The 15,524-nt window shown below is 45.0% G+C and overlaps 1 protein-coding gene across 1 annotated transcript in view; it reads right to left on the bottom strand.

Annotated features, from left to right (window-relative positions):
- The window catches only part of DNASE1L3 (deoxyribonuclease 1L3), a 136,748-nt gene that overhangs the window by 17,046 nt on the left and 104,178 nt on the right, over nucleotides 1–15,524 (bottom strand). Inside the window, exon 6 of the mRNA XM_069206562.1 lies at nucleotides 9,518–9,675. Coding sequence (XP_069062663.1) covers nucleotides 9,518–9,675 — 158 coding nt within the window. The remainder of the gene's footprint in view (nucleotides 1–9,517; nucleotides 9,676–15,524) is intronic.

Raw genomic sequence — 15,524 nt, 5'->3', positions numbered from 1 at the left:
GTGAGACAGCCAATTTAAGTAAACAGGCAGTGTACTGTGCAAAATAATGGGGCAGGGAATGCAGAAATATGTGGCAGGAAGTAGTTTGGGTCCAGCAATCTTGTGATTTGGGAGAGGTAATGGTGTATGGCAAATATTAGTGCCTGGTACACACGCCAGTAGGAGGATGAAAGTCCTGCCCTTACAATCGAGACATTATCACTGGTCAGTTCATGGAAAAGGAAATCTGCATATGACTGTTGACTTCTCACACTGCCACTGGCCTGGTCAAGCACAAGCCCTTGGAAACAAAGGAGGAAGGCCAGATCTCTGGATCCAAACATAGGACGGTAAAGTTTTCGAAGTTTTAATAGGAAGCAATCAGGCTGCTGTTTCAGTTGTGGGCAGAGATGAGGCTTCCAGGGAAGATCTTTTCATAGCCTACTTTAAGCCACCATGTTTAAATGTCCCAGAAGGCTGTGAAGGAGGGTTGAGGCAGGGGTGGAGAGATGATGGTGGACCGTAGATGTGGCCAAGGGGGCCAGGCTTCTAGAACTTTCCACCATCACTTAAAAACCACTGCACAAGGGAGAGGATCTTGAAAAGACACTGGACCTCGAATTGTGATGCTGGAATCATGGCCAGCTGGAAGGAGAAGCCATTTTGCAACCAGGTCTAGGATTAGTCTCACCAGGCTTAGTGGTGTTGGCCCCCTTATCCTCCCTGAGAACATTTGGGAGAAGGGACATACTAGGGAACCCTCAATGTTCCCCTGGGACGTCTGTGCACTGGCCCTTGACTCTGCTGACACACAGGTGCCCTGCTGTGGGACTTGGGAAGTTTGGCATGGCCTGTGTTCAGCTTGATGGCTGTTGAGGGGGTTTGAAGACATTCCACAAGCAGAGGAGAGCATCAGGAGTCCAGGTAGAGGACAGGTCTGGCAAAAGAGCAGCAACATCAAGCTACCCATCAAGATGTATCCTTTAGATGCCGGGAACCCTGACGAAAATGCTCCTGTGGTTAGAGCTGGCTACCAGAATCAAAAAAAGACCAAGATTGTGCAAACTGGCCTGGCGGGGCAGAGAAACAGGCCTTGGAAAGCTTGTTCCCCTGGGGGGTGTTTGAGGGAGGGGTAGGGCAGTAAAATAGAAAACTGACCACATAACACTCCACCAGAATTTCTTAGTATTCCCCAGCAAAGAGGCAAGCCCACAGGGGTTGACACATTCTCACAAAATACAATTTCTAATGGGGAGAAGAGGGATGTATGGGGCCCCCTAGCTGAGATCAACTATAGCCCCAGGGATCCCATCACCTTAGGGGGGCAATGCACTCATATGTGTCCCAGCGGACCCCATGCTCTGGGACAAAAGGGATAAAAAATGGCAGCATAGCGCACCAAAGGTTGACTGCCCTTTTCTGCTCCTCATGTCGGTGTTTGGTAGGTGTGGGAGGCACCTAGCACCATACTGCCATGCCTGCACACACCAAGGCATGGGAAGTAAGGAGGCAGCTCTTGTGCTGGGAGTATCCTGTGTTAACCGAACGTGGAGTCGGGAGAGGCATGCATGAGTGGACGTCCTGCACTGCCCAGGGCCTTGCAGAACCTAGGTACTCAGGGAAAAGCAAGGGCACCCAGGTCCCCTTTAAGAAACATTAGGATGTACAGTGAGAGGCCTCCTAACTAAAGGAAACAAAAGTAAAAATGTGTACAGTGCAAGGCTGCATAAGGAAAGTCACTTATAAAATATTAATCGCCTCAGGTGCTGGCTCACCACATAAACCCTTGCAAGGGCTTGAATTTGCATATTGTTTTTTCTCTGGTGCCCAGAAGGGGCAAGGGCACCACCAATGGACTTAGAGTGTGTTTGGGGGACTGCAGGAAGAGCAGCTGCACCCCGGAAGATACCCCTCGAAAACCTGCCCTTAGCTTCCCAAATGGTTACTTTAAAGCCTCAGAGAGAAGTTTCACGGTTTGTAAAACACTTGTGGAAGCTGTATTTTTGTACATAGACTCTGTTGTGTGAGGATCTGTGTTGGTTGGTCCTAAACGTTATAGTAGCAGTATATTAAAAGTACAAATAAAACTTTGGGACATGTTATTCAGCACAGTGCATTATTTACAATACTTATGGTTGTGAGTGCAAGGTTTTACATTATAATCAACAGTAATGACTAACCCCATTGATTTCAGATGTTTTTAATGGTGGATATACCATGTTGTCTGCCTTTACTCATGTCATGACCCTCTGACAAAGTCAGTAGGTCTGCCTCATTTATACTAACACCTCCTTAAGTTGTGATACTGTATCTAGAATAGGTGGTGGGGGTTGTGGTTGTGTGTTCAGATATTGCTGGGGGTGTAAACTGTTCTGAGCATATCATCAAAGGTAATTCCATCTACCTGGTTGTAAATATTTTTAATTAATGCATAGCATTCAGTTGTGTGTATGTTTTCCTTTCTATAACAAATCCGATGAGAGGACTGCCAAGATCACTGCAACAATGTGTTTTTCTAGGTGCCTTACTGAATCTTGCACAGGGGCAAACCAAAGAAGACTTGTAGTGTGCCAGGGAGGTTTACTTTCTTTATGTGTGAATTATTATGCTTTTCTCTGCCTTCAATCCTCAGGGCCAACTCTGACAATGAAGAACTGAAATGCATAGATGAGCAAATGCCACACAAAGGTGGTGCAGTTTAGTGTAATATCAACAGGTTTAACTTATTTAAATATGGTACAGAAAAACATCAAGACCCAAAACACACCATACGGCCTCTCCCCACAAAAATATGTACTCGTACCTTGTCTTCCAAGATAGTAGTTGGATCTATGCAAGCAACACCACACTGGATTCACCTGGCACTCTATGGGATGTACAAAGCCCAAATTGTGAGTCAGAAACTGGTTACTGAATCATAGTTTGGGTGTTGCGATTCGATATTAGAAAGGGGCATGTTGAGGGCGTCCTTTCCTAATACCGAATCTGAAAGGTGTGTACGAATGTTTTGCGACCAAAATGCAGTCCCAAAACATTTGCAACTTACCGCCAATAGAAAGTTGGTGGTAACCAATTTTCAAATAGGAATGGCTGGGAAATATTTTTAAGAGCTGGCAGTGGTCCCATGGACCACGGTCTACTCTCAAAAAATGAAACTTAAACGTTTCATTTTTTTCTTGTTAAACGCATCCCATTTTCCTGTAAGGAAAATGGGCTGCTTTAAAAAAAAAAAAGAGTGCCTTATTTAAAAAGCAATCACAAACATGGTGGTCTGCTGAGCCGAGCAGGCCACCATCCCTGTGATGGCTGACTCCTAATGGGTCGCAAATTCCAACCTACCTCAATAAAATTAATGAGGTAGGGCTATTTGCAACCAGCTATGAATCGCAAATGAAACTCTACAGGGTTTCATACATTTGAATTTGGAATTTTCTAATTGCGATTTGCGGGAACTCGCAATTAGGAAATCACTTATTCAAACATTTGTAGATGTGACCCATGGTTTCAGAAAGGCCCAATGTTAATAGGTTTTCCTAGTTGCCAGCTGACCCTGACTCTGAATACTGCAGCCATTCACCATGGAACGTGAGAAGAAATTGAGATTTGCCCTCTCTCGTCCAGCCCATATGTCAAAACTATGCCCAAAGAAATTCAAAGTTCATCTCGCTTACCATAGGGATGGGGATCCTGGAGGCTGCAGGCTGCAGAAAGACTGTTGAGACTTTAGGGGTGGAATGCAACCTAATGTCAGGAGGGCCAGTCCACATCCCATTAACAAAAAACACCTTGGCATCCACCTGGCGGGAAGCAGATTAATGTTCCCTGGGGGGACCTGAAAGTCAGCTGGGACTGATACAGACGGCAGCCCACTCCGATGTCTGAGCAGGCTGCCGCCACCTCTTCTTTCTATCACTTTCCTCAGTGTCTAGTGGGCTTTCTGCACCCCTCCCGCCGAGCCAGGAGAGCAGGTGGAAAGAAAGAAAGACAGATGAGATCATTTCAAAGTGGGACAAAGGTCTGATGCTTGGAAGGACTGCCCCTACCCCTTTTCTTCTATAAAACAATGAGTTCCCTTTCAGAACTCATGTTCTATCTCAACTTTATCTGAATGTGGTGCTGTAAGTTGTGCTATTTAGCCATATTTAAAAAAAATGTTTACTCTGCTTCTCCATCCAAATAAAGCTGAGTTTGCTCATTCTTGCACTTCAATTTGAGAACTTCTTTTAAAAATCACCAATACAAAATCTGAAGGCCATTAAATAGGGATTTATAGCCCAGTCCATAACCTCCCTCTAAACATCACCCTATTTCACTGCCTAGCCCAGCCACCACCTTAAATTAGATAAGTACCTGATCTTTTTCTTTCACATACAGCACCACAAATTACAACACCTGGACTCTGCCTCTGCCATTTTGCAGGTAGCAGTCTGTAGCACAACAATATAAGCAAGCTACTTTATTTATAATACATGGGATGCTGCAATCCCTGTTAAAAAAACTGTCTCTAATATATTTATAATTGGTGACCTTTGACGCACCCAGTCACAGATTATAAAGAAAAGACGTCAGAACTCGACTGTAATAATTTATTACAGTTGAGTTCTGATATCACAATGCCTGCTGTCACAGACAAAAGGCAGGTTAGGTCATGGGGCATAAATGAAGCATCTGTTTATAGGACAAAAATGAAACATGGGCTTTCTTTCTTTCTGCTCTGTTTTTCTAGCTGTAGAATGATAACCAGAAAGGAGATAACAATGGCAACCTGTTTATTTTGTGCACTCCTTAGGTTATTATAGAAAAGGTAGAATCTTTCTACATGTTCTTACCAGTGGCGTAACAAAACTTGAGGTGGCCCCTGCACAGGACATGGAGGGGACCCCCTCCAGACACACTCAGGAGAGCTCCACCGCCACCCCAGGGGCTGCGGGGGGGGGGCCTACACCACTGGTTTCTACTCATTCCAAGCTACAGTGCCTTTCAATAAATCAAAACCGTCTTGTATTAAATAGGGTCGAATACTTTCTTGCAGCAAATATCTCAGATCTTTTTAGATGTATTTAATTTTCTACAATCAATTCTATTTTTATTCTCCAAGTTTGCAAATATGCTCTCTCTTTCACATGAATGAAGTACAAAACGAGGGTTTCAGTAGTTTGTGGCAAAGGCGAGGGTTTGACTATGTATTACAAGGGATAAGGTACTCCCTGCCGTACATGATAAGGATAGTGCAATCACCTTGGAGTTCCATAACTTTATAACTTAACTCAGCCTATGGCCTCATTCCTCCATATGGTTATGGAACTCCTCGTGGACTTGCATCATCCTTATAATGTACGGCAGGGTGTACTTTATCCCACATATAATGTCGTGTAAGAACATAAAAATATCTTCAAGACAAAAATCAAAACAATAGCAGCAGCAGACAAGGCAAACGACAACCAAACAATACGAAATTGTACATTGCCATGAACAGATAATCATAGTTAATTCAGTCAGACATATATAAAATATGTAACATGCAGCAGCAGAAAAAAAAAACGTAGGAGTGTCTGACAATAGTAACCAGTATGTTACCTTCATGGTGGGTTAGGCGCCATTTGGGATCTGACAGTCTATGCTTTGTGTTAGAGTGAAGGAGCTTCGCTTGCCAATGGCATGACAATTCTACACGAAGCAAAGGCGATTTGCAATCCAGTGCTTTCTAGACTAGGCTAAGTATCTGTGATGGACTTGAAGTCCCATCGTAAGCCACCACAGTTAATATTTCTTCAATGCTAAATGATCATTGTTTTTACGTGAAATGTAGTGTATGTAGCTCTATTTTGAACTTCCTGTAGTTAGGAAACTTTATTCCAGCCTCGAGTAGCCTGGTATATGTTGTATTCTGGATAACACACTTGCCTGAACCAACGTTTTAAAGTGCTAAGAAGTTAACAAAGGGTGAAAAATGCATAATCGGATCCTGATTTAACCTTTCTTAAGGTCCATGTATAGTTCAGAGCCTAATAAAACCCTTAAATTGTGGGTCACCAGAGCATAAGTGGTGTCTGGTCCAAGATCGGTTGGTATATGTAAGATGAATGCAGAGTCCGGAACATTGACGAGAACAACAATTCCACCTTGCTGCAGTTAGGCCACGGACCCTTTGTGCACATCCAGTTTTTATGTCTCTGAGACAGCTAGTTTTTCATCGCATTGAAAATCTAGCAACAATTGGATGCCAGGTACATATAGCTCATAGCTAAATCTTCTATTTTTAATCAAGTGGGCAAGAGGGAGCAGGTAAGGGCCAAAATGAAGAGGCGGCCAAGAAAGAACTTCGGTACCCAACATTCGGCTGAGAGCAGAATTCTACTAGTTAGATATTTTGTGTGTAGTCTTGCATGAATGATTTGAACCACACTCACATCCTATCTAGGATATTAAACCATTCTTTTGATCTTTGGAGGTGAATGTTATAGGCCCGTTATCAAAGCTGACAAGAGGACTATTAAGACTAGGCATGCTGAATGGACCTGGTCAATTAACTCTTGGGTCTTTGCTCCAATATCCTCAACACCTATTTTGGTGCACTGAAGAGGGTGAAAGCTAGATTGGGTGTCTGCAGAGTATTTTCCATTAATAACTTGCTATTGGAGCTATTGACGTATCTTAGCTTCAATCACTTTAGCTAAGAATAAAAAGGTAAAGATGGATCTGAAGTTGGTAGGCTTGGAGAGGTACAGTTTTGTGATTGTTTAATCTTACTTTAGCTCATTTTACAACTTTGGGACAGGATCCCCATTGTAGTGATGCAGTTATAATGCAATCAATGGCTTCGGCCATATCTTCAAAGCACTTCAATGCACTTCTTAACCCGTCCAACTTGGCTGGCTTCGTTGCAGATCTTTAAGATTTACAACTCTCTACGCTACAACTCAAATGGACGCAATTTCAAATGTCCTAAAATAATGAGAGAACTCTATTGGTTCACTGGGTGAAGGCCCATTGTAGAGATTGGTGTTTGACTTAATGGGCGCTTGAATGGCTTCTTCTTTGGACAGGAATTAGCCAGCAAGCTCATTGCAAAAAGTTTGTGGCTGAACCAATTTCTTTTTTGACTCCTTGTTCAGCACTATCAGCTCCTTGTATATCTTTATCAGTTTGCTGGATGGGCTGGCTGCTGAAAATGGTCGCTCATTATAGCGCTTTGAATTTTGTTGCAATTTTCATGCCTGCAGCAAACCTGTTAAATAAGGAGAAGTAAATATGATGAGTCTTTTGATTCCAAAGGGCCGATGTGCAGTCCATGTCTGTTCCTACAACTTAACGGCTTTATTTATGCAAGACTCGCAGACTCAACATAGTGGTCAATACTATTTATGAGAGAATCATACACCTAGAAACAGGTGTTGGTGGGGTAAAATGTATGTCTCAGGTGCCCAACAGTAATTGGAGAGGGACAGAGTACTGTGACTAGAAGAGTGCTCAGTAGCTCAAACAAATAGGATAGCCTGAGTTTCATTCATGCACATTTTCACCTAGAAAGAGATTTAACTGCCCGCCACACTGGTGTACCTATAGCCCCCGCAATCACCCCAGTGCAGGGAGGAGCTCTGAGCTCCAGGGGGCCCCTCACTGCACAGTACACTGTGCTAGGGCAGCGGCCCCTAGCCTGAAAGCTACTCACTGGTTCAAGGGAGGCCCTTCATATACTTTGCAGGGGGCCCCCCTCAACCTTTGTTGTGCCACTGGCCCACCAGCCTCATGTTTTTAATAAAAATACACACATATAAATGTAGATAGGGGCCTTTCATTCCGATCTCTTCATCCATTGGTCTGTTTGAGTGTCACTCATTTTTTTTCTTCAGCCCATCACACTAAACAGCATGGAGCTTCTGATAAGAACATTTCAGCTTTTGGCTCTCTTCACTGTGAGTGATGGCTGTTTGCTCTCGCACACATGCACATCCACTTATAAAGTAGTCCATGTCTCTGTCAGTGCTGGTAGGCTTTCTCTGCTTTCATGTTTTTCATGTCTGCTTTCATTAGTTGATTTTTACATACTTTTACGAAGCATCTTTTTAAACCTTCTTTGCAACCATGCATCAACACCTTTAAATGGCAGCATTTTTACTTTTTATTACATTTATATTTTGCATATGATTGCAAAAAACCTGAAACCGGTCCCTGAATGCATGTTTCCTGTCCAGGGATGATCTGGCCCGGTTGTTTGGGCTGCACTGTCCCCATGAGGAACAGGGTCAAGACTGATTTGCATATGACTGGGTCCAAACTGGGGTGACATGGTGAGCAAAAGAACAATGGATTAAACCCAGATCTGTGACTGAGGGGTCAGTGTTTGAAAAGTTTCAGCACTCCATTCATCATCGTTTTCTGTTGCAAAAATATGAAATCATTCAAGCTTGCCAAGTTCCGCCCTATAGGCTTTGACAAAGCTTCTTCCCTCATGAGGCATATTAGACCTGACATCTTTTGGTGTGTTTTCCCTATCTTTTTGCCTTTTAACCTCCCGTTTTTGTGATGTGTTGGACCTTGTTTTTGCTGGTTTATTGTCTCTGCGCACTTTACTACTGCATGTCGCACCGCCCCGCTTCTCACTGCAGCCCTGGTCTCACCAACGCCTCAGGATGCTGTCACCAAGCCGCTGCCTGCACCGGGACCTGTGGGCACCGCACATTGCGTCTTCCGACATTGCACCACCGCCTTGACGCCTTAGACGCTAGCGCTCCTGACTTCATCATCAGCACGGAGTTCGATCTGCAATGTGCTTGACTTCAATGGCCCAACGACTCCTGCACGACCTCCGAAACGAACGCCCACCAACGCCTACCAATGCCAGCGACGCCACACTTCAGATCTCATTGCGAAGATCACAATGCCCTACATTTCCAATGTATTGTTTGCGAGTCTTCCTGACACCTTAGGTGGCTGCGACCCTGCGGTCGGCCTGAACTGTTGGATTTGTTGTTCATGACGCCATGATAGACCCAGACGGAGCTATTAACTTCAAGAAACTGTATTTTTAAGTTAATTATTTCAAAAATGTTATCTTTAGTATTGTATATACGATGTTTCTCATTTTCGTCTTTTTTTACACGGCTAAATATTGGCTATTTTTCTAAAACAGGTGTGGTGTCCTTTTGTAGTGTTTTTACTGTATTACTGTGTGTTATGTGCAAATGCATTACACATTGCCTCTGAGATAAGCCTGGCTGCTTGTGCCAAGCTACCAAGGGTCGGAGCACGGGTTATCTTAGATATGTGACTCCCTTATCCTAACTAGGAAGAAGAGTCTCTACTTGGACAGGGAACAAGTCACTGCCAACTAGAGACTCCCATTTCTAACAAGGCACTTCTCTGATGCACTGACAATAACATTAACAAATACTCTTTTTAATAAACCTTGCTTGCTTTTCCAAACATATGCACCAAAAAGTAACATGTTGGTGAAGAAACATTTGGGCCACAATTATACAAATATTATTTACCAAAATAATATATATGTAGAAAAAAAACAGTGTTTTAATATTACCTGTCATACGCACAGTTCGTACTTTCCTTGACAGTTGTGTCATTTTTATCACCAATTAGCCAAACAAATTCAGAATTTTCTCTCAGTCTGATGTTTTTCCAGTGTTTCTTACGCACGTACTCACAGCCAGCATTGAAGTCCCCCATAAAGATGAAGTTCTGTGACAAGGAGAGGACGAACTGGGTTAAACGCTTTTATTGATTCTCATTTGTGCACCGTTGTTGATGACTACATGTACGAGTGTTAGGTTTTCCGACTCGCAAATTGCGAGCCATAGCGACGCACAATTTGCGAGTCGCAAAACCTGATGTACAACAGTGTCAATGACACTGTTTGTGATTCCCAATGAGGTCGCAAATGAACTTCCTCATAAATATTCATGAGGTAGGTCACAATTGGTGAGCCCATTGGGAATGGCCACCCTCATAGGGATGGTGGCCTGCTGCAGACAGCAGGCCACCATGTCTGTGACAGCTTTTAAATTAAGCAGTTTTTTAAAAAAATGCAGCCGTTTTTCCTTAAAGGAAAACAGGATGCATTTCAAAAACTAAAATTAAAAGTTTTCTTTTCTTTTTTTTTAGAGCAGGCAGTGGTCAGTGGGACCACTGCCTGCACTGAAAAATTATTTTCCAAATACCAAATCACAGTGGTATTGGCTGAAATGTGGTTGCAAAACATTTGCAAGTTACCCCCAATTTCAATTTGGTGGTAGCACATTCGCAAATAGGAAGGGGTCCCCAAGGGACTCATTTACCTTTCTGAATGTCTGTAAAAGCATTTTTTAAGAGCAGGCAGTAGTCCCACGGACCACTGCCTACTCTTAAAAAATGAAAAGAAAACTCTTCATTTTCTTTTTTAAACTCATTCCTTTTTTCTTTAAAGAAAACAGGCTGCATTTAAAAAAAAAAGATTGCGTTATTGAAAAGAAGTCAGACATGGTGGTCTGCTGAACCCAGTAGGCCGTCATGTCTGTGATTTTTGCGATTCCCAGTGGGATGCAAAGCGAGACCTACCTCATCAATATTAATGAGGTAGGTCTATTTGCCACCCACTGGGAACCACAAATAAAACTAAAAAAAAATTGGTACATTTGAAATTGCAATTTCCTACTTTAGATTCGCATAGAATCACAAATGGAAACTCACAGTTTCTACCATAGTACACGTGGCCCCATGTTCAGGATGCAAATTAAATTGGTATAGAAGTCCTTAAATGAATGATGTTTTACGGTAGGGGGTTTCTTTTTTACTACCTGATTTGACTTTAAAAAAAATTAATGTATTTTCAAATTATTGCCAAGGTGGCAGCATCAGAGCAGATTACAGTACATCGTCTGATGCAGCGCAGCAGGTAAGTATGTGCAAATAAAGACATCCAATATTAACTTATGTAATGAATCATGACTCAACATGGAATACAATTTAAAAACTATGTAGGAGTCACCCGACCATCCTACAGTCGCGGCTCACGCAACGGTGAAGGGGCGGGGTGGTGTGTGGGGGAGGGATGGGTGGTACGGGGGGAATTCAATAAAAAATAAAAAATAAAAACAACTTACCTGGGCCGCTGCTGCCGTAAGAACCACGCTACTCCTCCACTCTTCCTGCAGGAACAGGCTCCCAGCCTGCCCTGTGCCAATCCTGAAGCTGCTCAGAGGAGCGTCAGGATTGGCTGGGAGCGCCCAGCAAGGGCGCTCCCAGGCAGACTGGGACCCTGTTTGGGCTCTCTCCAGCCCAGCAACCATGTTGCTGGGCTGGAGAGAGCCCTGTGCGCATGTGTGTTTGGCCGGCCTGAGATGAAATGGGCCCCATATATTTTTAGGATGGCCTGTCCTATGGAGTAAAGCATCTTACATTTCAGTATGCCCTGAACAAGTAGATAGATCCTTAACCCAAGTCACTTAACATTAAAGCAACTGCAGCAAATCTCCTATGGGTGTTCAGGGAGTTCTCCACATAACTCAAAGGGCAACAAATGTGACAAACTCCACATTTCCCTCCAACATAGACCCTCAGCACTGGGATAATCTTCTGCCAATAGCAGGATATTAGTGGGCAAGTCCAGGCCAGGTGTAAAAAGTCAGTATTCAGTGATCCACATCTTCGACAATTTGTGTTGGTAGCTAATCCACAGCGTACTGTATTGACTTGAGTATATTATATTATATGAACATATTTCAACAATATTACTCATATGAACATATTTCAACTATATTACTCTAAATGTACCATTTGTGGAGACTTATTTTATTTGATGGGGGTAGTATATCCATTTTACTACTGGTATTTCATGACAAAATTCATGCTCCCATTTATCCTTTGCACACAACGTTGTGATAGCCACGTCATTCACCACACAGTTTTGCATCTAGGTAATGGGTTGTGTGGGGATGTATTAGTAACAACCAGAGTAAGCAAGGTCCACCCAGCAAATTCGTGAGATAAGCTGTGGAAAAGCTCACTCATTGAACGATGAAGCAGCTGATACATCAGTACTTCCTTAGATCAGCACAATGAGCCAGACGAATATTCTGCATGAGTTACATTTCTTAGTACTGAACATGTTCAGCAGTGTACCAATCTTACTGTTGTTTAATTGTCTGATCACTCTCCATTCACTTGTCAATTTTAAGTGAGGATTATAAACCAATGTGAAGTGGTGGGACTACATTACATCCCTAGTGGCCAGCACAGCCAGCCTGGACCACACCCATATTGTACGGCGTACTGTGTGTATTTCTCCCCTGGGTCTATGCGGTTTTTGCATTAAAGTGATACTTAATGGGGCTGGAGCAGCCAACCCTGCCTCTAAATCTCGATGAAGGTCCTTCTGGTACCGTGAAGCCAGTGGTGTGAAGACTGGTACAACCAGATAGTAGATTTCAAAATTAGGAAATGAAAATAAATCCTTCCTTATTATAGGGCAATAGCATAGTTGTCTGGGCATTACGAGGTTACCTATTGGCCAATGCTAACTTTACCATTAGTGACCGAAGTTAATTGAAAAAGGCTCTAGCGAGAATATTTTGAAACACATATAGGGCCTAATTATGACCCTGGCGGACACCAGAATGCCAGGGTCATGGTTGCGGTCGGCCCGCCACCAAAGTGGCGGTCCGACCGTGACATTTTAACCATGGTGAAAGTGCCACAGTTAGACCGCCGGCACCGGCAGGTTGCCGCCAGTCGACAACCCGGCCGTCTCAGTGGTTGTAATCCGCCACTGCAGTGCTGCTTGCAGCACTGCCCTGGGGATTACGAGTCCTGTTTCTGCCAGCCTTTGCATGGCGGGAGCCGCGCCATGCAAAGGCTGGAGGAAAGCAGGTACCGGGGTGTAACGGGAGTGCCGCCGAACGCAGCTCCCAAACACCTGTCGGGGGAGGAACACAATGGCCCGGGGGCACGAGAGGAAACCTCCCTGCCATGACGTATGACGCTGAGGGCGTCATAAACATCAGAAGAGAAGACGGACGAGAGAGATCGGGAGAAAAGAAGGAGGAGGCGAGAACGCGGGGAAGCCGGAGTGAGGAGATCGCCATCGGAGCATCGGAAGAAGAGAAAGAGACCGCCGTGACCGGAGAGCCGACAACGGAAAGGGAAACCGCCATCACCAGGGGGCCGGAGGAAGAGAAGGACACCGTCGAGGTCGGAGAGTCGGTTGCAGCGAGGGGAAGCACCGCCATCCGAGGGCCCAGGACGGAGGAAGAGACCCAGAAGTCAGGACGCCTCGAAGGAAGGAGGAACCACTGGGCAACTCCCGGCCCAGACGAAGAGAAATCGGGAGATCACCCACGTGCCGGCCGCGCCCCGGGAGGGACGTGGCCCTCCCAGGTACGTCTATACCCTGCCTGGCAGACTCTGTCAGGCTGGCTGACAGGGAAAAGAGGGAGGGGGGGGAAGAAAGGGAAGACGGGAAGACCTCGTGAAAGAAGGGGACTTACCAGAAAAGGAGAGGGGGACCTAAACTGCTTTAACCCACGGACAGGGACACCACCCGAGAAACCCTAAGAAAAGGAAGAGAAAAGGGGTTTTTTTTTGGAGTAAAAAGGAAATAAGGGCACAATACCCACCACCAGCACCAGCCCTACCTAGTCCACACCACCCTACTAACCCTGTTTGAACCCTTGTCTTACCCCTACTTTATTCACTTACCTGATTACTTTGATTTTTCTTTTTCTTTTGGGAATACGGGAGATCGGAGGACGGAAAAACCAGACCGCCTCAAGACGGAACCAAGACACCACCAGAGACTGTAAAACCCAAGCAGGGTTTTGGGGAAATAGAAAATAGGGCTAATCTTGTGGAAAGAAACAAGAGAGAATTGGCCAACTTTAAATAAAACAGTTATTATTCCCTCAAATAGTGGTGCCAGTCGCATTCTTCCAATATCTTACATCATTCCGATAACGAACCCATCAACAGTGGTGTCAGAAGTGGGATATTGGAACAGGCGACAGGAGAACCCTAGAAAAGGGAGGGGGTGCCCACAATGGCGGATATGATGCAGCAACTAGCTGAGGGGCAACGCCATCTGCAAATTGTATGGGAGGAGCAACAGAAGGCAGCCAAGGTGGAAAGGGAGGCTCTGCAAAACGCGCTTAAAAGTCAGGCTACTATCATGGCCAACAATCAGTTGGTACATGACAACGCGATAAAGACTTTGACGGATACCATTGCAGCAACTCGGGTACATCCAAATGTACCTAGTTCCGTTTTGCAGAGATATCAGGAAGGCGAAGACCCCGACGCCTTCTTTACTAACTTTGAACGCGTCGCCATTTCAGCCACCTGGCCGCAGGACAGATGGGGTCAATATATCGCTCCCTTATTAACCGGGACCCTCCAAGCAGCATATCAAGCGGTTAACCCGGGTGGGACAACACCCTATCCGGACATCAAGAAGAGCATCCTAGAAAGGGTCGGCTTTGATACAGAACACTATCGGGTTCGCTTCAGGAAGGCCAGGTGGGGCCCCTCTGAGAACCCTCGAGCTTTATATTTTAGGGTCAAAGATTTAGGTCTCAAATGGCTTGGACCCATAGGGACGAATAGGGAAGATGTTATTGAGGCCGTTCTCCTAGAACAATATCTAGACGCCCTACCCGCCAATACTCGCCATTGGATCAAGCAACACCCGAACCCCGACACGAATACTACCATTGAGCTGGCCTGTGCTTTCCACCGCTCCCTCGAATTCAAAACACCCCTTCCGCGGTTGTTACCTCAACCAGTTAGGCAAAACACGGGACAATCCGCAGCCTCGGGGAAAAGGCCGATAGAGGAACCGGGAAGGTTACGAGGGATAGAGAAGCCCTCTGGACAGCAGCCCCAGTGTTTTAGTTGTGGGGAATGGGGACACATTGCCCGATTTTGCCCGCTGAAGTCCGGCAAACCCGAACCCATGGAAATAGGGGTTACGAGAGGCCGGGTTTTCTACACGGGGGGGAAAGATACCCAATACAAAAAGATACTGTCCATTAATGGGAGGGACACACTAGCGCTCATCGACTCCGGATGTAGTCAGTCCGTAATCAGAGCGGATCTGATTGCCGAGCATACACTTGACCCAGGTTTCACAGTATCCATATGTTGTATTCACGGGGAAACAAGAGAATATCCCCTAATATGGACTACCCTTTTTTGGGAAGGAACAAATACCCCCATACGGCTGGGGGTAGTTGAACGGTTGGTGGAAGAGGCCATCATAGGAACAGACTTTAAAGACTTTCCGATCCTTTTGGACAGCACACAGAGCAAGAAAGACCTGGATGCCTGGTTGGGAAGCGCCCCTTTTTCTGAATTACCCATAACAGCCCCGGTGACCCGCTATAAACCCACTAAAAGAGAAAAACGAGAAGCCAGGAAGTCCTATAGAAGAGAGGATACAAACCACGACAGAGATAACGCACAGGTATTCGCCCTCGTTGGTCTTCCGCCCTTCCGATGTAGTCAAAGGGACGATCCCAGTTTGATCCACGCCTGGAGAAGTGCCAAACCTCGAACCATAG

Source organism: Pleurodeles waltl, chromosome 9 (assembly GCF_031143425.1).
Source record: "Pleurodeles waltl isolate 20211129_DDA chromosome 9, aPleWal1.hap1.20221129, whole genome shotgun sequence".
Classification (NCBI taxonomy): domain Eukaryota; kingdom Metazoa; phylum Chordata; class Amphibia; order Caudata; family Salamandridae; genus Pleurodeles; species Pleurodeles waltl.
This window is presented reverse-complemented; position numbering and strand designations above follow the sequence as displayed.